Source organism: Panthera pardus, unplaced genomic scaffold (assembly GCF_024362965.1).
Source record: "Panthera pardus isolate Hobbes unplaced genomic scaffold, ASM2436296v1 HiC_scaffold_16, whole genome shotgun sequence".
Classification (NCBI taxonomy): Eukaryota; Metazoa; Chordata; class Mammalia; order Carnivora; family Felidae; genus Panthera; species Panthera pardus.
The window spans coordinates 155,484,608-155,511,774 of NW_026526721.1; the positions used below are offsets into that span (position 1 = coordinate 155,484,608).

Consider the following 27,167-nt stretch of genomic DNA (forward strand, 5'->3'; position numbering starts at 1 on the left):
AGTTGGAAACACAGTATGTAGCCTTTTCAGATTGGCTTCTTTCACTTAGTAAAGTGAATTTATGTTTCCCCCATGTCTGTTCGTGGCATGATAGCTCATTTCTTGTTAATGCTGAATAATGTTCCATTGTCTGGATAAATTATACAGCTTCTTCATCCTTTCACCTATTGAAGGACATCTTGTCTGCTTCCCAGTCTTGACAGTTATGAATAAAGCTTCTGTAAACATTTGTGTGCAGGTTTTTTTATATAACAATTTTTAACCTTATTTATTTATTTTGAGAGCGAGCGAGCATGAGCTTGAGTAGGGAAGGGGCAGAGAGGGGAGACAGAATCCCAAGCAGGTCCTGAGTTCTCAGGGTGGAGCCCGACATGGGGCTCGAACTCATGAACCCCGCGATAATGACCTGAGCCTAAACCAAGAGCCAGATGCTTAACCCACTGAGCCACCCAGGTGCCCTCGTGTGCAGGTTTTTGTGTGGGCATTAATTTTCCCCTCATTTGGGTAAATACTAACAAGTGTGGTCAATTGCTGGTTGGTGTGACAAGAGTGCGTGTAGTTTGGAAAGAAGCCTCCAGACTGTCTTCCAAAGTCGCATTACCATTTTGCGTTCCCACCAGCAACGAATGAAGAGTTCCTGCTGCTCTGCATCCTTATCAGCATTTGGTGTTGTCAGTATTTTGGGTTTTGGCCATTCCGGTAGTTGTGTAGTGGCTCGCATTGTCGTTTTGGCCTAGAGTCTTGAATAATGTCAACGGCATAATGAGAAAAGCTGAAGAAAAGAAAAGCTAAAAGATTGGAGACCACTACATAGAGGAGACAAAATGGATTCTGGACTGCAGCCTGTCTCCAGGGAAAAAATGTGCAGGGAAGACATTATTAGAACAGTTGACAAAACTGGAATAATGTATCAATGTGAAATTTCCTGGACTGGATCGTTGTCTGTAGATTTGCTTTTAGAACCTACAAACTGACAGATTAAGGGCCAAGTGGGCTTGATGTATGCGACCTACTCTCAAATGATTCAGGGGAAAAAAAAAACCCTATAAATAAAATAGAGGAAACGTGGTGTAATATTAGCAATTTATGAATGTGGATCATGGATACATAGGAGTTGTTTGTACTATCCGTGCAACTGTTCTGCAAATTATTTAAAAATAAAAAGTTTAAAGCATTAGAAAAATAACAGGTCTGCCTTTAACATCCCACCCCTATCTCTGGATACATACAAGTTTCTCCAGCATATTCGTGAAGAGTGGAATCGCAGACTGAAGGCGTGTGCATCTTCAACTTGATCAGCTGAATAGTTTACGAAGGGTCACTGACATCCGCATTAATTCTGTTTATCCATCGTCTTCCTCTCACTGAGAGGTAAGGTCGTTGGCAGTGCCACCAAGGTGTATAGGCCTTGGACCCGCGGCATCAGCCTCACCAGGATGCTGGCTAGAAATGCAAATGCCCAGACCCTCACCCCAGACCTTCTGAGTCGGAAACTCTGGGGCACCGCCTAGGAATCTGCGTTTTCACAAGCGCTCTAAGCGATCAAAAGGTTTTAAGCGGCGCTGCGATCCGCTAGGGCCGCGTCCGGCTTGCAGACCGCCAGCTCCAAACAAATGAACAAAGGAGCCCCCAGAGCCCGGTGCAGAACCGGAGGGCAGCGCGCCATCCCCAGGGCACCCTCCCCGGCGCGGGCAGCTTCTCCCGGACCCCCCGGCCGGGTGGCTGGGTGGGGGAGGGCGCAGGACGGGGCGGGCCGGAGGCTGGTGTCCCCGCCTCCCAAGCCTTGGGCTCGCCGCGTTGCGCAGTCCTCCGCCTTCCTTGCCTTCTCGTCCCCTTCCTTCCTTCCTTTCTTCCTTCCTTCCGCCGGGCGCGATGGAGCCGGGACGCGGGGCGGCCGCGGCGCTGCTGGCGCTGCTGTGCGCAGTCTGTGCGCTGCGCTGCGGGCGCGCCCAGTACGAGCGCTACAGCTTCCGCAGCTTCCCGCGGGACGAGCTGATGCCGCTCGAGTCGGCCTACCGGCACGCGCTGGACCAGTACAGCGGCGAGCACTGGGCGGAGAGCGTGGGCTACCTGGAGATCAGCCTGCGGCTGCACCGCCTGCTGCGCGACAGCGAGGCCTTCTGCCACCGCAACTGCAGCGCCGTGCCCCAGCCCGAGCCGGCCGCCGGCCTCGCCCGCTACCCCGAGCTGCGCCTCTTCGGGGGCCTGCTGCGCCGCGCGCACTGCCTCAAGCGCTGCAAGCAGGGCCTGCCAGCCTTCCGCCAGTCGCAGCCCAGCCGCGAAGTGCTGGCCGACTTCCAGCGCCGGGAGCCCTACAAGTTCCTGCAGTTCGCCTACTTCAAGGCAAGTCGGCCCGCCCCGCCTCCCGGGCCCCGCCCCCGGGCCCGGGCCCCGCCCCATCCCCAGGCCCGGGCCCCGCCCCATCCCCGGGTCCGGGCCCCGTCCCCAGGCCCGGGCCCCGCCCCATCCCCGGGTCCGGGCCCCGTCCCCAGGCCCGGACCCCGCCCCATCCCCAGGTCCGGGCCCCGTCCCCAGGCCCGGGCCCCGCCCCATCCCCGGGCCCGGGCCCCGCCCCATCTCCAGGTTTGGGCCCCGCCCCCAGGCCCGGGCCCCGCCCCATCCCTGGTCCCGGACCCCGCCCCATCCCCAGGTCCGTGTCCCGGGCCCCGCCCCATCCCCGGGCCCGGGTCCCGCCCCATCCCCGGGTCCGGGCCCCGCCCCATCTCCAGGTCTGGGCCCCGCCCCCAGGCCCGGGCCCCGCCCCATCCCCAGGCCCAGACCCTCCGTCTGGGCGGCCCCGCCTTTCTTTGACCCGGCCTGCTCCCACCCAGCCCTGCGAAAGGAAGCCTCCAACTTCTGTTCCCCTTCTTCGTCTTAAATAGAGGTGCAAATGCTTTTCTGGAAGCGTTGTTCTGAGGCAGGGAATTCGTACACAGAGCGTCTAGCGCAGTGTCTGCCACGCAACAGTGCCTGATGAATGTTGCCGGGTATTTGACAGACTCTCCTTTTCTGTGTGTACCATGAAAACCCCTTTTTGTCTCCAGTGGCGGCTTTCAGTAATTGAGGGGAAGAGGACCTGAGCTGCCGCCTAGTCTCTCTTAAAGAGAAGGAAACTGAGGCCAGGCCGGGGCAGAGTCTCCTTGGGAGCACGCACGCCTGCCTGGAGGAGCAGAACGGGGCACTGTGGTTCATCCGGGTTGGTCCTCTCCCCTCTTTTCCGTCTAGAATTTAACGCGGTTGACTTCCTCCTTTGCGGCTGCTTAAATCCTGTGATTGCTGGCTAAAAATAGCCACAAATTGCAATTCTTGACCCTCTGAGGCCTTTCTCAGGGGACCCACAAGTTCTAAGGATGGGCTCAATTGCCTGTTACTGGACAAAGTGACTTTAACTTGGCAGGTCTTTACCAGATTTTGCCAAGGAAGCCCTCCTAAAGCCCAGCTTCTGCTTTACCTAATTGGAAACGCTTTTCAAAGGAATATATTGCGTTTATGCATTTGTTTTAACGACTACAAAACTAGATTCATGGCATTTTCCAGACTCTGGAGGTAGAAGTTGTTTGCTTTTGTCTTTGCTTTGAGTCTTTGCACTGCAGGGTCTGTTTTTTCGTATTTCTGAAACAAATCCGTGTTATGCTGCGCTCATAAGAGTAATAAAATAGCGTGAAACCCTAAATAGGTGAACACCTGAGTTATTTCTATGCTTACATTTTTGTACGAGGTCTCGATTTTGTGAATGTTCTGGCAATAAAAAAAAATAAGCTTTAAAATAAAACCAGGGGATAAAGTTCCAGGACGTAGAAAAATGGTGGCTGGCTCACACCATCCCTATTTTTAAGCTAAAAGTGACTCATTTAATTTTCTCTTTTTTGTATAGCTTTTGCCAGATTACTGTCTGAACCGAATTTGAGTCATATAATCAAGGGGGAAATGTTTTATTTTTAAAACTGGAGAACAGTAGAAGCTGATTTCTTTTCTATACAGAGGAATTTGAAACAAAAGGTATACATAGGGAGGAGGGAAAGGATTTTCCTTAATGTGACCAGAAGGCAAAGGTTTTCTCCTTCAGCATGGCATCTTCAAAGGTCGGGATGGTCACAGCTACTCTTCAAAACCCTTTACTTAAAAGTCAGTAAAATAGCATCTGTGTTGATATTTTGAGATCTCTTATGGGGCAGGAAAAGGTTCAGAGTTTTGTGAGTAAGCCAGAATCTTCACTTAGTTGCTTCGACTGAAAATCACTGAAGAAGTGATTTTAGGTGGTGTTACTGTATGCTTTATTTTTTTCCTTAGCGATGTTTCTATTTTCAGACCAAATGGGTGGGGACCAAATGATGGTGTGCCAGGCCCATACATCCGGCCTGGCACCTGAAACCCGAGGCTGGTTCTGAGTGCCGCCTGCTGTGGGAGGACTTGAGCAGGTGTTATTGTGCCACTCTGATTTGCAGGCCTCTGTTTCGGTGATTAAGGACAAATGCCTGAGTTGAACACACAGATGGGGATGGTAGGGCTGGCCTGTCAGAGCGAGGCAAAGAGGTATGGATGTGTGCTTTTGTAGGAAGGGGCTCCTGGTATGGCCCGCAAGCCCACGTAGGTTTTAGGTCATTGCCTATCTTAGGTCCACGTCCCCAGCCGTGGGTTCTCTCCATGGCCGCATTTCCACGAAATGCTCACCGTCCCCACAGGCTGAGCAAAAAGTGGGCCCCCGCCCTTGATCAAATCCCAAATGACTGTTGAGGTCTGAGCAGGTAGAGCGGGCCCCGTCCCAGGCACTCCTAGCCCACCCTTTGCCGGGACCAGGACTCTCTCCCCACGCCCCCACCCCCTGTCACCACATTGAGGAGTGGCTCATAGGGAGGTAGCTGGGGTCCTCCCGTGCAGGTGGCTGTTTCTCAGGAGCTCACGGGAGGGTAGTGCTCCTTCCCCCTTCTCCAGAACCTGCCTGGGTTTCTGTGCGAGGTTCAGCTGCCAAGATGTGGCTCCACGTTTCAGCCGGCAGAGCCCGACCTGAAGTGAATACACCACCCTTTCCTCTCCAGGAAGGGCTTCCATAAAACTCAGATCCTAAGTTAGCGGCCTTGAAGATCCCATTCTGTGCCCTTTTTTCTAAGTGCCCTTCTGAGAATTCGAGAGTCTCATTTCATTGGCAAATGCTGTAAAGGGCTGCATTCATACCTCCTCCCTTCCTGCGGGCCTGCCTGTTTCCGGCCCGGAGCGTAAGGCCTTCTGTAGAGCTCTTGCAAGGGCATTCCCACACGGGCCACTCACGGGCATTTCCGAAATGCCAGCGCTGACAGCCGGGAGTCTGCCCTCGTTACTTCTCCGGCCTAGCTGCTGCCTCGTCTCCAAATGACTTGGTGCCAATCCTGGGGCACTTTCGTACGGATATACGCTACCCTTTGATGTGCAGAATTCCAGGATGTGCCAAGTGTCCCTTTGTTTTCTGTCTGCAAACCTCACTCCCACCTCTGAGCGGCCCTCTGGATTGGCTGAAGGAGGCTCCGTGCACATGTATGGGTGCCTCAGCTTCCCCACAGCGAGGTTGTGCCATGATTCCCGGGGACGGCCAGGGACGACACGTCAGCGTGGGGGCCCTCTGCTTGCGGGTCGCGTGTCCGCCCAGGGGGGCGTCCACATCCTTGCCCTCCCGCCTGCTGGAGCCCACACCCCAACACACGCTTCCTCCCCGAGGACTTCTGCCTTCCTGGTCACTGTCCACGAGGGTGCCCTGCCTGAAGCTCCCAGGCCACACACCTTAATGGATGTTGCCAGGAGATCGGGAAGCATACTTGAGGGTACGGGTACATGGCGGCAGGGGTTTTCTTTTCCTGTTTTGCTCGTTGTTACAGACCCACTTCCTAGAGCAGCGGCTGGCAGGCAGGAGGCTCTCAGCGAATGTTTGCCGAGTGAATGGATAAGGGAACGGTGATGGGGGTCATCGAGAATGGTGAGCAGGAGGTTCTGTAAGACATGTGGGAAAATATTAATGTATTTAGGAACATATACGTATCTTGGAAAATACTAATGTATTTTTCCAGAAGGCGTGGCGTAGTCATACTGGGTAGTCGGAGGAACGTTTGAGGGTGGTTATTTACAAAGGCTAGTGATGGTAAGTGTGAGCACCCCTTGGCCAAAAAGGGCGAGGGTGAGGACAGTTCAGGACGCAGGAAGGAGGGAGACTGTGTGGAGAGGGCCGCCTTGAGAGGAGCTGTGGCCTTCAGTTAAGGGGCACTAGCAGCCCAAGGTGACGGAAGGGAGGGAGCCAGGGGGCTAAATAATCCAACCTCACCCTTTTGCCTTCCTTCGGGCTCCCACTGGGGCTCCTCACCGGTGACCCCCATTGGAAGCAGGAGAGCAAGAGAGTGCAGGTTTCATGGGCCATGGAAGTCAACGAACCCCCGGCTGGAAGCCCTGTGTTGAAACACAGAGTTACTTGCAGGACTGAACGTTCTTGTTTTGCAAAAATCACTGTTCATCTTCCATTGAGTAGATGTCACGTCTCTTCGTTGTACTTAGGCAAATAATCTCCCAAAGGCCATTGCCGCCGCTCACACCTTTCTACTGAAGCATCCCGATGACGAAATGATGAAGAGAAACATGGCGTATTACAAGAGCTTGCCTGATGCCGAGGACTACATTAAGGACTTGGAAACCAAGTCATATGAGGTATAAGTGGGTTTTCACACAGCCGACAGTGGCAGCGTGAGTGGCTGAAGGAGGAGGTCTGGATGAACAGCTGTTGACGTCTAAGGGCCTCTAGGATTTTTGATGACACTGATGAATATTAGGGCAACAAGAACGATGGACTGTTTCGCATAACGGTGACCCACTTAAGAGTGAGGTTTTACGTTCTGTGATGCACCTGAAGCCATCTTTCCTTTAAATGCTGTATTTTAGAAATAAGGTCATTTGATCATTTGGTTTTTAAGATAGAGGAATAAACACACAGTTTCTGATGAGACTAGAAGACATCTTTTCACACACACACACACACACACACACACACACACACACACACACACACCATATGTACTGAGGTGGAGAGGGAATCGGGGAGTGTGGAGGACTGACTTGACAGATTAGAGACTACTGGAATCTCTGCCTCTGCAGGGGCGGGGGTCCTAACCCCTGTGAGCACTTGCTGTTGTCTGGACCTGTCGAGCGTGGGCGGGGGGGGGGGGGGGGGAGGCATGGGTTCTAAGGGAGGGCAGGGCCGGGTTGAAAACAGAGGGATGTGTTGAAGGTGTCCATGGGCAGCTGGTAGATTGCAACCAAGGCCCAGGGTTTCCTGTAGTGTGACCAGACTGCAAGCTCACTTTTTCACTGGTGGGGACCCTCCAAGTCTCTATTCTGGGGGCCCTTCAGTTTTCCAGGGAAGAATCCTCCAGCCTTTTGCAGGACTGGTGGCGGCTCATGCTCGTCCGCTGGTGTCCGAGAGGCGGTCTGGGGAGAGGGATGGGGTCGCCGCGGCTGGGTCGGAGACCTCACCCGCTTCCTGGCTCTCCGCCCCATGCCTGCACCCCCGCCCTCCTATGCCTGGTCCCTGACCCTCCAGCCTTTATGGATGGGGTCTCTAGAAAAGGAATCACCGGTCTCTGGTAAGGAGCAGCCTTGGGAGGTGGGATCTCTTGGGCACGTAGGTGGGCGTGAGAGGAAACCTAGGGCTCCAAAAGCCCCGTTCAAAAGCCCGGCTGTGGTGGGGCTGCCCTCCTGTGTGCCCAGGGGCCCCTCTCCACATGTGGCTTTCTTCTTGTCGCCCCCGCCCTGCTGCCCCTGCAGAGCCGGCTGCCTGGGGTTGCTGCTTGCGTCCCCGGGCAAGACGCCTTCAGTTCTCTGCCGGCCTCATGTGCAGGGGATGCTGCCTGCCCGGGGGGTTTAGGGAGGTCTTGCCGCGCGAGCTGACACCTGAAGCTTGGCGAGAAGCTCAGGTCTGAGGGGTGGCCCTTGGATACCCCTGTTCTGGAGCAGCTGGAAGAGGACCCCGAGGGGAGCATTCCCTGCTTACGTCCCGGCCCGCCCTGCACCATCCAGACTAGCAGGGTCGTGTATGCATCCCAGATCTCTGCTCATTTCTTCTGAGACGAGGCAGCTTCCTCAGCCCCCGTTACTTCTCTCTGTCTGGTCCAGTCGACGATGAGCAGAAGTCCCTTGACTTTTCCGCCGCCAGGCAGGTGGCCACCGTCCCCAGCAGCCAGCGTAGTGGCTTTCCTATTTTATACGTAGCCGTTGGGGGAGGGGGCCTGCCACCTGCTGTCGAGCTTATGTGTTTTCTTCGGTTCAGTTTTAAAAATCAGCTTTACTGGGGCGCCTGGGTGGCTTGGTCGGTTAAGCATCCGACTTCGGCTCAGGTCATGATCTCACGGTCCGTGAGTTCGAGCCCCGCGTCAGGCTCTGTGCTGACCGCTCAGAGCCTGGAGCCTGTTTCAGATTCTGTGTCTCCCTCTCTCTCTGCCCCTCCCCTGTTCATGCTCTCTCTCTCTCTGTCTCAGAAATAAATAAACGTTAAAAAAAATAATAATAAATAAAAATCAGCTTTACTGAGGGATAGCTTGCTTGAAATGTATTCACCAATTTTAAGTGTATAATTCAATGATTTGGGGGGAAGCTGTGCAATTGTGTAAGCACCACCATAATCACACTATAGAATAGTTTCATCTCCTCTAAAATGCTCCCTCAGGCCCCTTTCCAGTCAAGCCTTTGTCCCAACCCCTGATCGTGGGGGGCGGGGGGGGGGGAGCCGGGGGTGGCACTGCTCCGATTTCTGTCACTGTAAGTTTTTCCTTTCTTCTTGATCTGAATTTGGTTGTATTATCCAGCCCCTCCTACTTTTTGAATTAGATGAGAAGGTACCATTGTACACAGGACAGAAAAAGCCAGATAGAAGTCAGTTCCCGGTTGGCTTATGTGTGATTAAGGGTCGGCGTGGTTTTCTGGGCACTGAGGAGAGCAGAACTCCGTGCTGGTCTGCCTCCTTCAGGCCTGCAAGCTCCCCGCCCCCTCCACCGTGCCTTCCAGAGCCTGTTCGTCCGAGCCGTGCGGGCCTACAATGGCGAGAACTGGAGGACGTCCGTCACAGACATGGAGCTGGCCCTTCCCGATTTCTTCAAAGCCTTTTACGAGTGTCTGGCGGCCTGCGAGGGCTCCAGGGAGATCAAGGACTTCAAGGACTTCTATCTTTCCATAGCAGGTTGGTGGCATTTTGGTTTGGACCAGGGACCAACGGGACAGCCTCGTGTGGCATCTGCGTGCCTTCCTGGTGCCTGCAGTGACCTCTGGGGGACGTTTGAGCATCCCTCTGACTGGGTAGCTGGGGAGGTAATATGTAACCCACGCAGACCCGCCTTTGACTTTCCAGGGGCTTCTGGAAAAATTACTGAGTTCGGTGTCCAAGCACAGGCCTGGAAAGGGGGTCGGCCAGATCAGCCCTGTCCAGTCACAGATTCCCCACAGGCTTTTGGAAAAATAAAAGCGGGCCGAGAGCGACTCACGACCCACGTGATATAGAACATTGCCATGTTCGCATCTGTGAGCGTGCAGTCCCTTGTCGTACAGCCACCGCCACCTCCCGCCGTTTCATCCTCTCAAAGGGAAATTCTGGACCCAGTGAACCCAGCTCCCGCCCTCTTCCCACCACGGCCCCTGGCAACCACTTTCTGTCTCCGTGAATTTGGCTACTCTAGGTACCTCGGATGAGTAGAATTAGTATTTGTCCTTTTGGGACTGGCTTCTTTTACTTAGCATAACATACCCAAGTTCCAAAAATGTTGTAACAAATTGGTCATCTTTTAGGTTTATTTATTTAACGTTTATTTATTTATTTTTGAGAGAGAGAGAGAAGGAGAAAGAGACAGAGCGTGAATGGGGAGGGCCAGAGAGAGAGGGAGACACAGAATCCGAAACAGGCTCCAGGCTCTGAGCCGTCAGCACAGAGCCCGACGCGGGGCTCGAACTCACGGATTGCGAGATCGTGACCTGAGCCGAAGTCGGCCGCCCAACCGACTGAGCCACCCAGGCGCCCCTGATTTAGCATGTATTGAAGACTCTTGCCTGATTCTTTTTTCTCTATAAAGGAAAATAGACACACACATATATATTTTTTTCTGTATTTTTATGTTTACTTCTCTCATACCGAATAGGTACCATACTTTACACACTGTTCTGTTCTTGGTTTTTTGTACTTAGCAATATACCTTACCTAGCACGTGGAGATAGTCCTTCTTTTTATTGTTGCTGAGTACTCCATCGAGGGGTGGTGGGAATAATATGCCCCAGTTTATTCAGTTACCTGATGGACATTTGGTTTGGCCCAATCTTTTGCTAAGGGGGAACTTTAGGGTTTGTTTGGTTTTTTTGCTAAGTGTAGGGGTATGTTTTCAAAGCCAACACAAGTGGGATAGATAGTTCAAAGAGTAAATGTCTCTGTAAATTATTTAGTACGTTAAGGTACCATTTTTGTATTCCTACCAAAAATGTAGGAGAGTGCCTGTCCTCCACCGTCTCGGCCAACAAAACATGTACCGTCATCCTGGAGTCTTCTGCTTCTAACTGTGTGAAGGGAGAAAGGGGAGAGGACCAAGGATCATGTGGGAGACTCTAGGGACCAGTCCCAGAAGTGGCACGCATTAGTTGTTGCTATCCACGGTTCATTGGCCCAATTACCCATAGGGCCCCACCCTAACTGCAAGGGAGGCTGGGAAATGTAGTCTTTGACGTCTCGCTCTGTTATATTTAGGTCTACCTCTTCTCTTTTAAAGGCTGTGTAGATTCCATTGTTTGTATGTATCAGAGTTGAGTGGTCACTAGCCTGTTGATTGGCATTTAGGTTATTTCCAAGTCTGTTTGCTGTTACAAACAGTGCCTGGGTGTGCCTGCGTCTAAGGAAAATTTCCTAGAGGTAGACTGGTGGGTCAGAGAATTTGTGTATTTTAACTTTGATACGTTTTGCCGAATTTGTCTCCAAAAAGTGTGTTTCTGTTTTGCTTCTATCAAGGGAATATGAGACTGTAAGTTTCACCATTTTCCCTCTAATGCTGAGTGTTATCAAATTTTAAAAATGTTGCCAATTTAACTTGCGGACGTGTCCAATGACCATGTGGTACACCTGAAACTGATGTAATATGTGTGTCTACCATACTGCAGTTAAGCAAATTTTTATTTGCCAGTTTAACGCTTTAAGATATTTTAGGTGGGATTGTGTGTGGGTGGGGAAGGGGCAGAGAGAGAGGGAGGGAGAGAGAATCCCAAGCAGGCTTCCTGCTCAGCACAGAGCCTGACTCGGGGCTCAGTCCTACCGACCGTGAGATCATTGCCCAAGCCAAAAATCAAGAGTCAGAAGCTTAACCGACTGAGCCACTCAGGTGCCCCTGGATTGTGTTTCTTTTTAAAAAAATTTTTTTTTAACGTTTATTTATTTTTGAGACAGAGAGAGACAGAGCATGAACGGGGGAGGGGCAGAGAGAGAGGGAGACACAGAATCGGAAACAGGCTCCAGGCTCCGAGCCATCAGCCCAGAGCCCGACGCAGGACTCGAACTCACGGACCGCGAGATCATGACCTGAGCCGAAGTCGGACGCTTAACCGACTGAGCCATCCAGGCGCCCCTGGATTGTGTTTCTTAATTACAAATGAAGTATAACATATTTTCACAATGTTTATTAGCCATTTTTACAATTTCTTTTCTGTGAACCTCCTTTGGCCATTTTTATATTGGGTGTTTGTCTTTTTCTTACTGACTTTGAGGAACTTTGTATATTAAGGATTTCAGCCCATTTATCATAACTGTTGTTGAACTATTTTACCTTGATTATCTTTACCTTTTACCGGGATCATGAGGAGAGGGGGGCAGAAGTAGTTTTAAGAAATTAATGAATGCAGGGGTGCCTGGTTGGCTCTGTTGGTGGAGCATGTGACTCTTGATCTCAGGGTGGTGAGTTCGAGTCCCACGCTGGGTATAGAGATTACTTAAAAACTAAAAAACTGAAAAAAAGAAAAGAAAAAGGAACGAATGAACGTACTGCTCTGAAAATCTGTGTGTATTCTTTCAGATCATTATGTAGAAGTCCTGGAATGCAAAATGCAGTGTGAAAAGAACCTCACCCCCGTCGTAGGAGGCTATCCCGTGGAGAAGTTTGTGGCCACCATGTATCATTATTTGCAGTTTGCTTATTATAAATGTAAGTAATTATCTTCCATGAGAGTTTGGGCAAGGTGCTCAGTCCTGAGACTCAGCTTCCCCATCTGTAAAAAATAGGGTTAAGATATTTTAACCCTACCTTACCTGTGGCTGTTGAGAGGAGTTGTCAAGGTCACGTCGACAGCCCCAGTTGCTGGGCCTCCCACAAAAAGGTGGCAAGGCCTGGTGATTCAGGGTGCATGTCAGCTGTGTCACTTACTAATTTCTCTGTGCCTCGGGTCCTCATCTGTAAATCAGAGATAATTGTATTAACCTCCTGAGGTTGCCATGAGGGGCCAGTGGGTTGACAGGTGTGGAATGCTTGGGGTATTCGTACACGGGCGTGTGACAAACCTCTATCAACGTGCTTTGTTGAGTGGCTGTCCTGCCATGGCCACCTGCCGTTTTACCCCACCTCCTGTCCTCTTGAGGGTACTCTGAAAGATTTGCCTGCTGAAGGTTAAAAAAGGGACCAAAAAAAAAAAAAAAAGATTTTTCTTCTATGTGTGCATATGTGAGTGTATACATATATATATTTACATTTTTAATTTTGGTAATCAGGTAATCAGGTAAATTTTTAATTTGGTAATCTTCCCAGATTGTCCCTGGGAAGGCTGTGTAGCAGTCATTTACTCCAGAGCTCTGTGAGGAAGGGAAATGGCCCCTTCCGGCAGTGAACCTGCCATTACGACGGCCTGAACCTCACCTAAGGATGCAGTGAAGTGTCCTGAAATGTCCCTTGCTTGGGACATCTCAGGTCAAGAGGAGGGTGAGGTGTGGCTTCATCAGGTGTCCTTCCCCTTGCACAGAGGGCAGGGATGAAGTTTTGTGTTTAAAAAAAATTTTTTAATGTTTATTTATTTTCGAGAGAGAGACAGAGTGTGAGAATGGGAGGGGCAGAGAGAGGGGGACACAGAACCCAAAGCAGGCTCCAGGCTCTGAGAGGTCAGCACAGAGCCCAATGTGGGGCTCAAACTCACAAACTGTGAGATCATGACCTGAGTTGAAGTCAGATGCTCAGCTGACTGAGCCACCCAGGTGTCCCTGTCATGTACATTTTTTTAAACACCCTGGAAACTTAAAAACATACATTAGAGAGAGTGGTAGTATGCCCATCACCCAGCTTCAACTTAAAAAAAAAATTTTTTTTAATGTTTATTTATTATTGAGAGACAGAGAGACAGAGCGTGAGAGTGGGAGGGGCAGAGAGAGGGAGACACAGAATCTGAAGCAGGCTCCAGGCTCCGAGCCATCAGCCCAGAGCTGGATGTGGGGCTCGAACCCACAAGCTGTGAGATCATGACCTGAGCTGAAGTCAGACACTCAACCGACTGAGCCACCTGGGCACCCCATTTATTTATTTATTTATTTTTAGTGTTTATTTATTTTTGAGACAGAGAGAAAGACAGAGTATAAGCTGGGGAGGGGCAGAGACAGAGGGAGACACAGAATCTGAAGCAGGCTCCACGCTCTGAGTTGTCAGCCCAGAGCCCAACGTGGGGCTTGAACTCACGGACTGTGAGATCGTGACCTGAGCCGAAGTCGGAGGCTTAACCGACTGAGCCCCCCAGGCGCCCCGATGTTGTTGTTGTTTTAATAAGCTAGTATTTATTTCATTTTCACAAAAATCTCTGTTGGTACCTCCCTGTTGGACTTTGAAACCCAGGGAAGAAACGATCAGGTCTCCGAGCCCTCTGAGCCCGGCTTGGTGCTGTGTGCACAGGGCCAGAACACTAGAAGTTTAGGAGTGTTCCGGATACATCCAGGCTCTGGCGGCTCACGGGTCCTCGAAATTCTCACGTGCTCAGGAAATCACCCCGCATCTCGGAAACTGTGGCAATGACTTATGAACACTGGCAGACCAAAACCTTTACATCTGCTTGCTGCTTCGAAAGAAAATCTTTGCTTTCCGGGTTTATAGGTAAAGAGTATGAGTTAACGTTTACTTCTTGAAATTGGCTTCTTGAAAGTCGGCCCTGTTGTGAACTCTTTCTACACTATCTGCCACACTAAAGTTTTTGAGGGCAGGTGTCATTTATACTTGAACCCCGGCCCTGAAAGGCCTTGACCTAAGTGCCTTTCCCAGCCTTCTAGACCTGGTGAATGGCCTGTGCCCTTAAGTACAGGTTTTAAGGTTGTTGTCACAGGAAACAGCCACTAGGTGGCACAATTTATTCATACCCAAGTTTTGGTTACTCTGGCCAAGCTGAGCTTTTAGCAAGGGTAGTGTTCTGGGTTGTAAATTGGAGTGCAATGTGTCAGGATAAATGCCCGGGGGCTTGTGGCTTATCACCTCTTTCCCTTTGCCCCCACCCCCACCCCCAAAACAAACCCCAGCCCCTGCAGATCCTCTATGCTGAAGGTGCCCTCGGAGGTGGGGCAACTCTAATGAGGGACGCTAGAGGTGGGAACCCCAGTTTCCAGGACATGTCAATACCAGGTGACTTCACATCTTTTCCGGCCCAGAGGGCCCACTGCCTTTTGGGTTTCCTAGCTTTGGTTTAGCTGTAGGAGGGCTGCCTGGATCTGGCGATGGTGGTGCCATCCGGAGGGGACCCGGGCACGTGCTCTGTACCTCCCTCAGCCCGGGAGGACAGTCCAGGCCTTGGGAACCCAGCCTTCCCAGCCCAGGTCAGTGGATCCCGAAGTGCAGTCTAATGGACATTTCTGCAGAGGCGTCTGCCTCACGAGGAACCTCCGTGTTTGAAAACCACTCCCCAGGCTGCTCTGGAGACCCGGTCTGTGACCTGCCCGCCCAGGGGTGATTCTGGTCCATCACAGGCTTTCCCAAGGAGGGGATGTGCCCAAGGGGCTGGCTCATGGCCGTTTCCTTTAGGCGGCTGTGCTGGTGAGGGCAATTTCAGGGCAGGGTTTGCTGATTTCCTGTTCCTCTTTTCTCCCCGGCCTCAGTGAACGACCTGAAGAACGCGGCCCCCTGTGCGGTCAGCTACCTGCTCTTTGACCACAGTGACAAGGTCATGCAGCAGAACCTGGTGTATTACCAGTACCACAGGGACAAGTGGGGCCTCTCGGACGAGCATTTCCAGCCCAGACCAGTAGGTATCGGGGCGCCAGGCATCATGTTTCCTGGCCTCCTCTTCATTCTCACTTTCAGGATACTGTTCCCCATCTTAAGACGAAGAGTTATTGCAGAAACGAAGGGGAACTCCTTTTCTTCTGTTGTTTTTCTAGTTGTCGTCGTTGTTTTGTCCTTGAACATTTTACCGCTCTATTCTGATTCCTAAATCAGTAACAACTACCAGTTTCAAACATTATGGAATGTTTTACTTGGAAAGTGAAGTTCCTTCAAAGTCCCGTGCCTTTTCCCTATGCCCTGCCTTACCGCTACACACGTCTCATGTGCACAGCGCGTGTGTCTTTGATTTTATGGAAACAGGGTCACACATTACCTGCTCTTGTGCACGTTGCTTCGTCTTTCTCGTGAACGTTTTCCGTGTCACATTCCTACGCCTGCTTGTTTTTTTGCACCTCCAAGGCATCATTTAATTCCCCTGATGGACAGGCCCAGCTTGGCGTCTGTTGCCAGGAACTCCAGGATTGTATCCTACTCTTTTTTTTTTTTTTTGAGAGAGAGAAAGAGGGAGCGAGAGTGTGTGTGTGCGAGCCGGGGAGGGGCAGAGAGAGAGGAGGACAGAGCATCCAAAGCAGGCCCGGCACTGACTGGGTGGCTCAAACTCACAAACTGTGAGATCACAACCTGAGCCGAAGTCAGACGCCTAACCGACTGAGCCACCCAGGTGCTCCTATATTACTTGTAAAAAAGCTTCTTAAATTGGCCTCTGCCCTTAACTTGTATTTTCATTGGGATTTTTATGTGCTTTCCTGTCTGCCATCTATACGTTTTCCTTCGTACCTCGCTCCCCAGCCAACACACCCGCACGCTTTCTCTCTCTTTGTCTCTCCCCCTCTCTTACTCACTTGGGGCTGGCCACTCTTTCTTTCTTTTTTTTTTTTTTTTAATTTTTTTTTAAACGTTTATTTATTTTTGAGACAGAGAGAGACAGAGCGTGAACGGGGGAGGGGCAGAGAGAGGGAGACACAGAATCGGAAGCAGGCTCCAGGCTCTGAGCCATCAGCCCAGAGCCTGACGCGGGGCTCGAACTCACGGACCGCGAGATCATGACCTGAGCCGAAGTCGGCCGCTTAACCGACTGAGCCACCCAGGCGCCCCTGGCCACTCTTTCTTAATTGAGATATGATTCATATGCAATAAAATTCATGCTTTTAAAATGTACAGTTGAGCGGTTTCTAGCACATTCACGAAGTGGCACGACCATGACCACTGTCCAATTTTAAGCATTTTTATCGCCCCCGAAAGAAGTCCATACCTGTTTCTCCCTCCTCCCGGTTCTGACGTGGAAAGGTTGGTCGTAAAAACTGTTCTGTGTTTGTGTTGAACAGGAAGCAGTTCAGTTCTTCAACGTAACTACGCTCCAGAAAGAGCTGTATGACTTTGCTAAGGAAAATATAGTGGATGATGATGAGGTGAGTTTGCACGGTTAGCACATGTCTGGCTCGGAGAAAATATGACTCACATCTTCGCGGAAGTCACTAGAAGCCTAGTCGTCCCTGAAACAGAAGGGGACCCGGAGGAATACAGTCTCTGTGGGCGTTTTAGTGGAAGTCAGAGCTCTGGGGAGGGGAAAGGCGGCTTTCTAGGAAACCCAGGCTGCAGCCCCACATGTCCTGACGGTGAGTGTGGAGGGACCCATCCTAGACGTCATCCGGACATCATGTTTTAACTTTATAACAACACAGTGGATTCTCAATTACTCAGTGCTCCCAACACCCTTGGAAACCCTCATCCCGATTTCTCTGTGATATTATTATTATCCCTTTTTTTTCTTTCTCTTTTTGTTAATTAGGTCCTTGCTGGGCGGCATTTTATCGTTCTCGGAGACCGCTTGAAATTCCTGATTTCAGCTGACTCCTTTTTTGAGAAAGGCTCTGCCGCTCTCGCTGCTCTCGGAGCATTTTGGGGTGGGGCAGCCTAGTCACAGAAAAGTCCTTAGGGGCGGTATTTAGAGAGATGCATTTGAAACAAACCAGAACATGCTTCCTAAGGCCTAAGCCTAGGGGCTTGCCGGCTGTTGGAGCATATCCTGGCCTGACCCCTCACCTCTGAGTCGCTGGGCTGCACCCAGGGGCCCGGGCCCTCCGGATCTTCTGTTTCCACTGCCCTGGTTTTTGGTGGAGCACCTCTAAGTAAGATACCATGGGATTTGTTTTCGGTGCACAAAACCGAATTTTTGCACGGGGTGGACCCGTCACTGGTACTCATTGGATTTCAGAGCTTCACTGTTTCATTTATAAAATGGGACGAATAATGGGGACCTCACACGGCTGGGAAAATGAAATACCATGCTGCGTGTGGAAGTGATTTATAGACCAGGAGGTGATCGTTGTGGCATGTGTCTGAGAAGCAGAGCCTGAGATAAGGTCACAAGGATGCTGCAAAGGCAGGGGTGCTGGCTTGATACAAACAGGGTTGGCTGCTGTTGTTTGGAACGTGGAGAAAACCATATTGAAAAAAAGGGAGAGTTGAGTTCCTAATTATCCGGAGCAAGCCACTACTGACATTTTGAGATGTATACCTCCATTTTTTTCTACCCATTTTCCAATACATATTCATTACAAACCCAATTGTAATAGATATCATGGCTTTTCCATTTAACGCTGTAATATGAGAAGCTTCCCTTGTTATGTTTTTCTGGAACAGCTTTATTGAAATATTATTCGCACACCATAAATTATCCTTTTTAAAGTACAAATAAGTGTGTTTTTGTATACCCACAAAGTTGTGCATCCATCACTGCTATCAAATTTTAGAGCATTTTCATCACCCCCAAAAGAAATCCCAAACCTGTTAGTGGTCTCATTCCCCATTCTTTCTCCTCTGCCCGCTGCCCCCCCATCTCTGCCCCCGGCCTCTGGCAACCACTAATCTACTTTCTGTGTCTATGGATATGCCTGTTCTGGACATTCATATAAATGGAATCATAGGGTATGTAGTCAGTTGTGACCAGCTTCTCTCACTGAGCATAATGTTTTCAAGGTTCAACCATGTTGTAATATGTATTATGTTACATGTGAATTTCCATTTTTATTGCTGACTAGTATTCCACTGTGTGGATATACCACTGTTTGGTTACCTGTTCCTCTGTTGATGGACATTTATACTGGGTTGTTTCCACTTTGGGGCTATTTTGAATAATGACACCATGAGCATTTGTGGGCATATTTGCGTTTGGACAAAGGTTGTTAATTCTCTTACGTACCAAAAGTACATATGTGGAAGGGGAATTGCTGGGTAATATGGTAACTCTATGGTCATCTTGTTGAGAAACTCCCAGACTGTTTTCCAAAGGGGCTGCACCGTTTTACATTCCCAGCAGCAATGTGTAAAATTTCCAACTGGCTACATATTTGTCAGCCCTTCTCCTGTTTGTCTTTTCTATATTAGCCATCCTAGCAGGTAAGAAATAGCATCTCATTGAGGTTTTGATGTTCATTTCCCTAATGACTAATGATGTTGAGCATTCTTTCATATGCTTACTGGCTATTTGTATATCTTCTTTGGGGAGATGTGCAGTCTATTCTCACTCTTTGCCTATTTTTTTAATTGGGTTACTTTTCTTTTTATTGTTGCATTATAAGAATTCTTTATCTATTCTGGTTATAAGTCCTCTGTCAGACACATGAATTGCAAATATTCTCTTGCAATATTCTCTGTGGGTTTTCTTTTCGTGTTCTTAATGGTATCTTAAGGCATAAAAGTTTTAAATTTTGATGGGATCCCATGTATCTGTTTTTTCTTTTTTGCTTGTGTTTTTGGTATCAATCTCTAAGAAACTATCACTTATCCAAGATCATGAAATTTTACTCCTATTTTTTTAAAGATTTCTATAATTTTAAGACTTTAGGTCTACAATCTATTTTGAGTTAATTTTACATAGGATGTGAGGTAGGGGTACAATTCCATTCTTTTACATACGGATAACCAGTTGTCCCAGCACCATTTGTTGAAAAGACTTTCTTTCCCATTGACTTATCTTGGTACCCTTGTTGGAAATCAACTGACCATAAATCTGAGGGTTTAAATCTGGGCTCTCAATTCTAATCCATTGATCCAGATTTCTGTCCTTATGCCAGTACCACACTGTCTTGAATACTGCAGGTTTGTAGTACATTGTGAAACTGAAAATGCGAGTCTTCTGATCTCATTCTTCTAGATTGTTTTGGCTATTCTTAGGTCCCTTGCATTTCCATATGAATTATAGGATCAGCTTGCCAATTTCTCTAAAGGGCAGCTGGGATTTTTTATAGGAATTGGGCTAAATCTGAAGATCCTTTTGATAGTATTGACATCTTTTTAAAAAAATTATTATTATTTTAAAATTTAAATCCAAGTTGGTTACATATCGTGTAATACTGATTTCAGGAGTAGAATTTAGTGATTCATCCTCTACATAGAACACCCAGTGCTCCATCCCAACAAGTGCCTTCTTTAATACCCATCACCCATTTAGCCCATCCCTCACCCAAAACCCCTCCAGCAACCCTCAATTTGTTCTCTGTATTTAAGAATCTTTTATGGTTTATCTCTCTCCCTGTTTTTATATTATTTTTGTTTCCCCTCCCTTAAGTTAATCTGTTTATATCTTAAATTCCACATATGAGTGAAGTCATATGATATGTGTCTTTCTCTGACTTATTTTGCTTAGCATAATACACTCTAGTTCCATCCACGTTGTTGCAAATGGCAAGATTTCATTCTTTTTGATTGCCAGGTAATATTCCATTGAAAATGTATATACCACATCTTCTTTATCCATTCATCCATCGATGGACATTTGGGCTCTTTCCATACTTTGGCTACTGTCGATAGCGTTGCTATAAACATGGGAGTGTATGTGCCCCTTCAAAACAGCATACCTGTATCCCTTGGATAAATACCTAGTAGTGCAATTGCTGGGTCATAGGATAGCTCTATTTTTAATTTTTTGAGGAACCTCCATACTGTTTTCCAGAGTGGCTGCACCAATTTGCATTCCCACCAGCCGTGCAAAAGGCATCCTCTTTTTCCATATCTTTGTCAACATCTGTTGTTGCCTGAGTTGTTAATGTTAGCCATTCTGACAGGTGTGAGGTGATATTTCATTGTGGTTTTGATTTGTATTTCCCTGATGATGAGTGACGTTGAGCATTTTTTCATGTGTTGGTTGGCCATCTGGATGTCTTCTTCGGAGAAGTGTCTATTCATGTCTTTTGCCCATTTCTTCACTGGATTATTTGTTTTTTGGGTGTTGAGCTTGATAACTTCTTTATGGATTTTGGATACTAACCCTTTATCTGATATGTCGTTTGCAAATATCTTCTCCCATTCTGTCGGTTGCCTTTTATTTTTGCTGATTGTTTCCTTCACTGTGCAGAAGCTTTTTATCTTGATGAGGTCCTAATAGTTCACTTTTGCTTTTGTTTCCCTTGCCTCCTGAGATATGGCAAGTAAGAAGTTGCTGCGGCTGAGATCAAAGAGGTTGTTGCCTGTTTTCTCCTCTAGGATTTTGATGGCTTCCTGTCTTACATTGAGGTCTTTCATCCATTTTGAGTTTATTTTTGTGTATGCTGTAACAAAGTGGTCCAGGTTCATTCTTCTGCATGTCGCTGTCCAGTTTTCCCACCACCACTTGAAGAGACTGTCTTTATTCCATTGGATATTCTTTCCTGCGTTGTCAAAGATTAGTTGGCCATACGTTGGTCCAATTCTGGGTTCTCTTTTCTGTTCCATTGATCTGAGTGTCTATTTTTGTGCCAGTACCATCCTGTCTTGATGATTACAGCTTTGTAATACATCTTGAAGTCCAGAATCATGATGCTTCCAGCTTTGGTTTTCTTTTTCAGGTTTCTTTGGCTATTCAGGGTCTTTTCTGGTTCCATACAAATTTTAGGATTGTTTGTTTTAGCTCTGTAAGAATGCTGGTTATTTTGATAGGGATTGTGGATAGTATTGACATCTTGACAGTATTAAGTTTTCTGATCCATTAACATGGGATGTCTTTCTACTTCTTTAGGTCCCCTTTAATTTCCTTCAATAATGCTTTCTTACATTTCATTAAGAAATGAAATTTTGCTAATGGAATTTTTTCTTATTTTTGTTTTCAGTTGTTCATTGTTAGTAGATAGAAGTACAGTTGATTTTGAATATTGGTATTATAATTCTGCAAATTTGTTGAAGTTGTTTATTGTAATAGTTGTGTGTATGTGTGGTTTTGCTTAGGAGTTTCTATATACAAGATCATGTTATCTATGAATAGAAGTGGTTTTATTTCTTTTCTTCCAATCTGGATCACTTTTATTTATTTTTCTTTGCTAATTGCCCTGACTAAAACCTCCAGTAAAATGTCAAATAGAAAGAGAGAGATTGGACATCCTTGTTTTGTTCCCAATTTTAGAAGGAAAACATTTGGTGTTAGCATTAAGAATGCTGTTAACTGTGGGTTTTTTGGTAGGTGCCCTTCGTCAGGTTGAGAAAGTTCCCCCTTCTACTCCTAGTTTGTCAAATGTTTTTATCATGAAGTGGTGTTGAATTTTGTCGGTCGCTTTCTTCTGTATCCATTGAGATGATCGTGTGGTTTTCGTTAACCTTGTTAGTTAATGTTTATTTTAAACATGACTTTTTAGTGACTAACAGTCCGTGGTATGGATTTTTTAAAGTTGAGCTTTTTGTTTTTATAAGCATTTTAGGTTGCTTCCAACTTTTTGCTTTCACAAATAACACAGCTGTGACTACATTGGTTACCTTTTTCCTGGTCATTTCCTTAGGATAAATTCCCATGGGTGGGATTCCTGGGTCTAAGGCTATGAATGAGGGCTTTTGATGTACAGAAACAATATATTTAGAAAAATCATAGGTGTTAGAACAACAGGAGAACTTTTACGATACTCACTCAAGCTCTCTCACATCACAGATGAGGAAATAAATTCGGAAAGGTTGAGTAACTTGCTCAAAGTCACACAGCTGGTTAGTAATCATCCATTGCTCACCAGAATTATTCTAGGCTTCAAAATTCCTAGAATTCTTGGACCTGACACTGCCATGATAAAGAAAGAGGTCTGTCGAAGGTCCTAGAAGCATTTAGCTTCTTAATCAAAGCTTTAGAACCGTGAGCAAGCGACTTTCTTTTCTATATATCAAATTATATTTCAACTTATTTTCAAATCATATTGGGTTATTTCTATGTATCAAAGAAATAAGTATAATCAATACAATAAAATTATTAATTTAATCTTTAAGATTCCAAAGGCCAAAATGCTACATTGAGACAAAACGTCAGTACGATTCAGCTACTGATATTAGGGGATTTCTCCTTTATTATCCTGAAATGTGTTGTAAGAGCTCCTGAAAGTTTTGCACACTCGTTAAGAATTTTGCAGACGCTTATTATAGTTTCCGAAACCTTATAAGGCAGGCTGAAATGGCCGCATCAAGTTTCAGGATCTGATGGTTATTTGTTTCGGGAAGGTCTAAAAGAAATAGATTACAGTTTGCAGGAGTGATTTACTGAGAGGGAGTGCTCTCAGGAGGGAAAGAAGTGAGGGGCAGGGGAAGGAGCCATGAAAATATGAGGTGTCCGCCAGAGTCAAGCTCAGCCTCATCCCGTGGGAGCTCCGGGGCACGAACTGTACCACAGAGCTCTTCCTGCATTTCGTACGCACCTTATCGTCGTCTCCCTGGCGGTTGGCAGCCTGGAGGGCTTGGGGTGCAAACTCCCCGGTAGGGCTGCTCCCTTTGGCCAAGGTCAACTGTCCAGAGAAGGGGCAGCTGTAAGCCGTCAGCAAGTAACACTCTCAGCAGCTGGGGGACGGGTGCACCCGAAAGGTCTGAGCAAGGCCTCCGCTATAACAGGCCACAGGGGGGGTAGTGTTTCTCTCGTCTGTATTGCCTTGGGTACTTATTAGTGAGCTGAGAGCAAATAATACCACACCCCTATGTCACAGCAGCCACGCCGCGAGAAACAGTAACTCTGGGAACAGCTGTCATGGCCATACATAGAATCCCTCTACTGTGTTTTCCTTTTGGGGCCCAGAAGGCAACGGAAGCAAACATCGTTTGTTCGATCAGTCGTCTTCCACTTCTGTCACTTTAGTTTCTAATCTCAGGCATGATACGGTAGAAATATTTGATGAAAATAATAAGACCCCCCCCCCCTTTTGTGTCTGACGCGCTCGGGAGGTTTCCCAACTATTCTCTGATGCTGAGAGGTTATAACAGGAAGTGTGGTAAAATATCAAAAGGAGCAAAGAGGCTCTTGGCCTGTGATGGTGACCTCTGTGAGGGAGGCCAAGCTGGCCCTCACGGGGGGGGCTGGCCCTCATGGGAGTGAGACTCGGCCTGCTTGGTGATTCGCTCATTCTTGGCACGGAAGAAAATGGGTGTCCTCAGCTGGTGGCCCAGGTGTGTCGTGGGAGAGAATTCAATGCAGGGAGGAAACGAGAAAGTGTGCTGGGCTATCAGATTGAGGCTTAAGGCTGATTGCAGAAGGGGGGAGCGGGCGCGCTCCTGGTACTAACCGTGGGCAGGTGGGTCCCACGACACCCAAGAGACCGTCCTGTGAACGGAGTGACTGCTTCGGCCACACCAGGGATATGCACACATACCCTCTCCCTGTAGCAGGTTTCCGACTATGTCCATTCCAGGCTCTAGGGAAGGAAAGTCACCCGGGTCCTGGTCCTAGTGCTTGAAAAGCTCATGATCTGCTGGTCAGTGTAGAAAGGGAGCAGACAGAGAGTGCTCCTGTGGACTAACTACCAAGAAGGGGGATGCCCAGAAAGGGGGGCTGTAAACGGCTCTTTCAGAGGGTGGCTGGACTGCCCCCCTCCCTCACACAGGCCATCTGTGGGGGTTGCAGAGCCCTTGACTCCAAGTTCCCAAGGAGTGGAAGCCAGGTCCCCTCCCGGCTAGAAGGCAGGTCCCCTGGGGCCAAGGGCAAGGGGGAGGGGCTGCTCCAGCCCACACAGGCAGCTGGCAGCGGCCTCTTAGAAACAGTCTTGGCTCACCAGCACTTCTAAAGTCAGGTAACCCACTTAACAGACGTGTCGTGTCGTCTCTTACAGGGAGAGGTTCTGGAATACGTGGATGACCTCTTGGAGCTGCAGGAGACCGGCTAGTCCACGGCAAAGAGAAGCCCCTGGATGTCCAGGGGACACAGATTCTGTCTGCCTTTCCCCAGTAGCCCACGTCGCCGATACCTCAAAGCCTTCTCTTCACTGTGCGAAGTGAAAGGGAAGCCTCGTCTCTCACTGCGTACCATAAGGGGCGAGCCTGCCTTCCCCGTGACCACACCTGCCTCCCCACGCGCCTCCCACCTCCACACGGGCCTTTCTCACTATTTTGGTTGGAAGCACAGTCCTCCATTTTTTTCCCCCCAGAAAACCACAATTTTTTTTTTTTTTTAATAAGAAAAATACTCCTCAGATTAGATAATGGTGAAAACCTATTTTGGGCTTTCTGCTCTTTCAGGTTTTAGACTCCGTTATCCCCATGCCCTGATTCAGGAAGACAGTGGAAGACACAGGCCAAACTTCTCCACACACCCCCCCCCCGACCCCGTGACAGCGTACAAGTGGTCTGACCCGCACCATTTCTGGCACCCACTGAAAGAGAAGCTGGGTACATAGTGCAGACTCCAGAAATGTGGCTTTTGCCCCGCACTTCTGCATCTCCAAAGTCTTAACAGTGGTCGGTCGATCCCAGTCAGTTGCAAGCCTCAGAGTTGGAAATGGAAGAAAGCAGAGGGGGTGTGGTCGCATTCATTTTTTCAATAAATATTTATTGAGCACCTACTACATGCTAGACGTTGACGGGGGCACTAGAAACGCTGTGCAGAACGACGGGGAAAAAGTCCCTGCCCTCCGGAGCCTACGTCCTCTAAGGGAGACAGACAACAAATAAATAAGAACAAATGTATATAAACTATCGAGAGTGTTAATTGCTATGGGGAAAAAATTAAGCAGGAGCGCGGGCAAGGGGGCCTGGAGATGAGGCCTGGAGTCTTAAATCGGATGGGCAGGGAAGGCCTCGCTGAGAAGGCGACATCACGGCCAGACTTTGGGGAAGCGGGTCTCAGGGAAAAGCATGCCAGGCAGAGGGAACAGCATGTGCAATGCTTTACGTGAAGAACATGCTCCCTGTGGCCACGGAGGCCAAGGAGAGGAGTGGGCAGGGGGAGAACGGAAGGAGATAAGTCTGGCAGGTGTTAGTACATGAGGTGGGACGAGCACCGACGGCTTAGGCCAGCGTGAGGCTTCTACTCCTGCTGAGGTGGGAGCCGCCGGGAGAGGGCCCTGACTACTGGATCCCTCCAGCTGCCACGTTGTGAAAAACCTGAGCGTGAGCCGGGCGGAAGGGAGTGCTGGCTCGGACCCGGGCGGTCGCGATGGGGACGTAAGAAGTGACCCATTGGATGTGGAGCATGGGAAAGAGGGGCTAACGGTGGCCTCCAGGCTTTTGGCCAGAGCAGCGGGAAGGATGGCGTTTCCATTGGCCGAATATGGGGAAGTTCGGGGCGTGGGCTCCGTAAGGAGTTTGGTGCAGAGCAGCTGAGGCTGGGACGGGAGCCTCCGGCTGCGACCAAAACTTGAGAAGCTTCTCAGATCGGGCCTTCAGCAGAGCCTGAAGCAGGGACCCAAATGCCTGTGGTTAATGGTGGGGGTACGTTCAGCAGGCACCTGTGAGGTCTCCATCACTGAGTCATTGACTGCCCCTCAGTGGGGTGGAGTGGACCTTCGCAGGCAAGTGGCTTGGTCAGCCAAGGGCAGCTCTCTGGAAAAAGGCCTGCGGACCCCTGGCAGGACCGCTGTGGAGAGGCACAGCGAGGGGGCCGGGGGGCAGGGGTGCGGGTCCTGACTCTCGTGAAGGGGCTCTGGGAGGAGCGCCACGCCCCGTGCTGAATCATGGGCACGTGTGAGGCCGGAGGGGGTCACCTAGACTGAACGTGTGTGTTGAGAAGCCAGAGAGAAGGGCCAAGGAGGAGCCCTGGGGCTCTCTGCGAAATGAGAACCCCACCAAAGAGACGGAGAAGAAGCCACCTTTGAGGCTGGAGAGTGGTGTTCTCAGTCTCCTTCATTCAAGCTCATCCCCTCTTTCAATGAGCCGCTTAGTCTAGTTGGGACCCTCTGGGGATGCAGGGTGGATGAGACTGGTGTGGCCTTGGGGAGACGGGAATTTTCTCACAGTGGCACGGGAAGGGAAGAAGGGAGAGAGAGTTGGGGGTCTTTAACGTAATGGGGAACAGGGGGAGGTGGAAAATGCAGGTATTTTTGGCTTTCCAGTCCCCTCCCCCTCCCCCCATCTCTCTATCCCCCCCTCCCCCCCCCGCCCCCCCATCTCACTATCCGAAGCTCCGGGAACACAGATGGGCGCTTGTGTTCCTCCTGAGCTAGTCTGCTTCCTCCCTGGGGAGCACCACATTTATGGAAATAGTGTTTTCATGTTTGAAACGTGAGCTGCAAACCTAAGCTACTTCAGGTTTTTTGTTTTTTCACTTTAATTCAACAGTGAAACTGCGGGGAAAAGGGGGCACTTGCGCTGTTACCTGCACCAGAGTCCTCCCGAGAGGTCCCCTCCCAGGGCACTTGAGACCGTGAGCGGCGGCTCTCTCTGGCCGGACTTGGCCTACAGAGCCTGCGCTCCCGGGGACCGCGGGGCCAAGGAGTCAGGGTGATTGGCGGCACGCGGGTCCCCAGCAGCCCCCACCAGGGCCCCCAGCCACGAGGCCGGTCCTCCGCGGGTCCTCCGCCTCGCCTCGCCGCCCCCCACCCCAACCGGACAGACTTCCTTCCCGTGGAAGCCGGTGGAGAGGACGGTCCTAGGGCAGGACTCCCGGGAGGGATCCAGGCAGTGGACGCCCCGCCCCAGGAGGCCTGGGCCGGCGGAGAGGGCACACCTGGTGGCCGTTGAACTCCCCAGCGAGCCTGG

The 27,167-nt window shown here is 49.4% G+C and overlaps 1 protein-coding gene across 1 annotated transcript; it reads left to right on the forward strand.

The window, feature by feature from the left end:
- Positions 1-1,751: 1,751 nt before the first annotated feature.
- CRTAP (cartilage associated protein) lies at positions 1,752-24,639 on the forward strand. The gene is made up of 7 exons (XM_019418582.2): positions 1,752-2,343; positions 6,514-6,663; positions 9,013-9,184; positions 12,042-12,170; positions 15,080-15,225; positions 16,592-16,675; positions 24,305-24,639. Exons 1-7 carry the CDS (start codon positions 1,873-1,875, stop codon positions 24,356-24,358), a joined length of 1,206 nt encoding a protein of 401 aa, XP_019274127.1. The 5' UTR covers positions 1,752-1,872; the 3' UTR covers positions 24,359-24,639.
- The last annotated feature ends 2,528 nt before the right edge of the window (positions 24,640-27,167 follow it).

Coding starts and splice junctions, on each gene's coding strand:
- CRTAP (XM_019418582.2), top strand. CDS start 1,873: ATGGAGCCGGGACGCGGGGCGGCCGCGGCGCTGCTGGCGCTGCTGTGC. Junction 15,226..16,591: donor AGCATTTCCAGCCCAGACCA/GTAGGTATCGGG, acceptor TGTGTTGAACAG/GAAGCAGTTCAGTTCTTCAA. Junction 16,676..24,304: donor ATATAGTGGATGATGATGAG/GTGAGTTTGCAC, acceptor CGTCTCTTACAG/GGAGAGGTTCTGGAATACGT.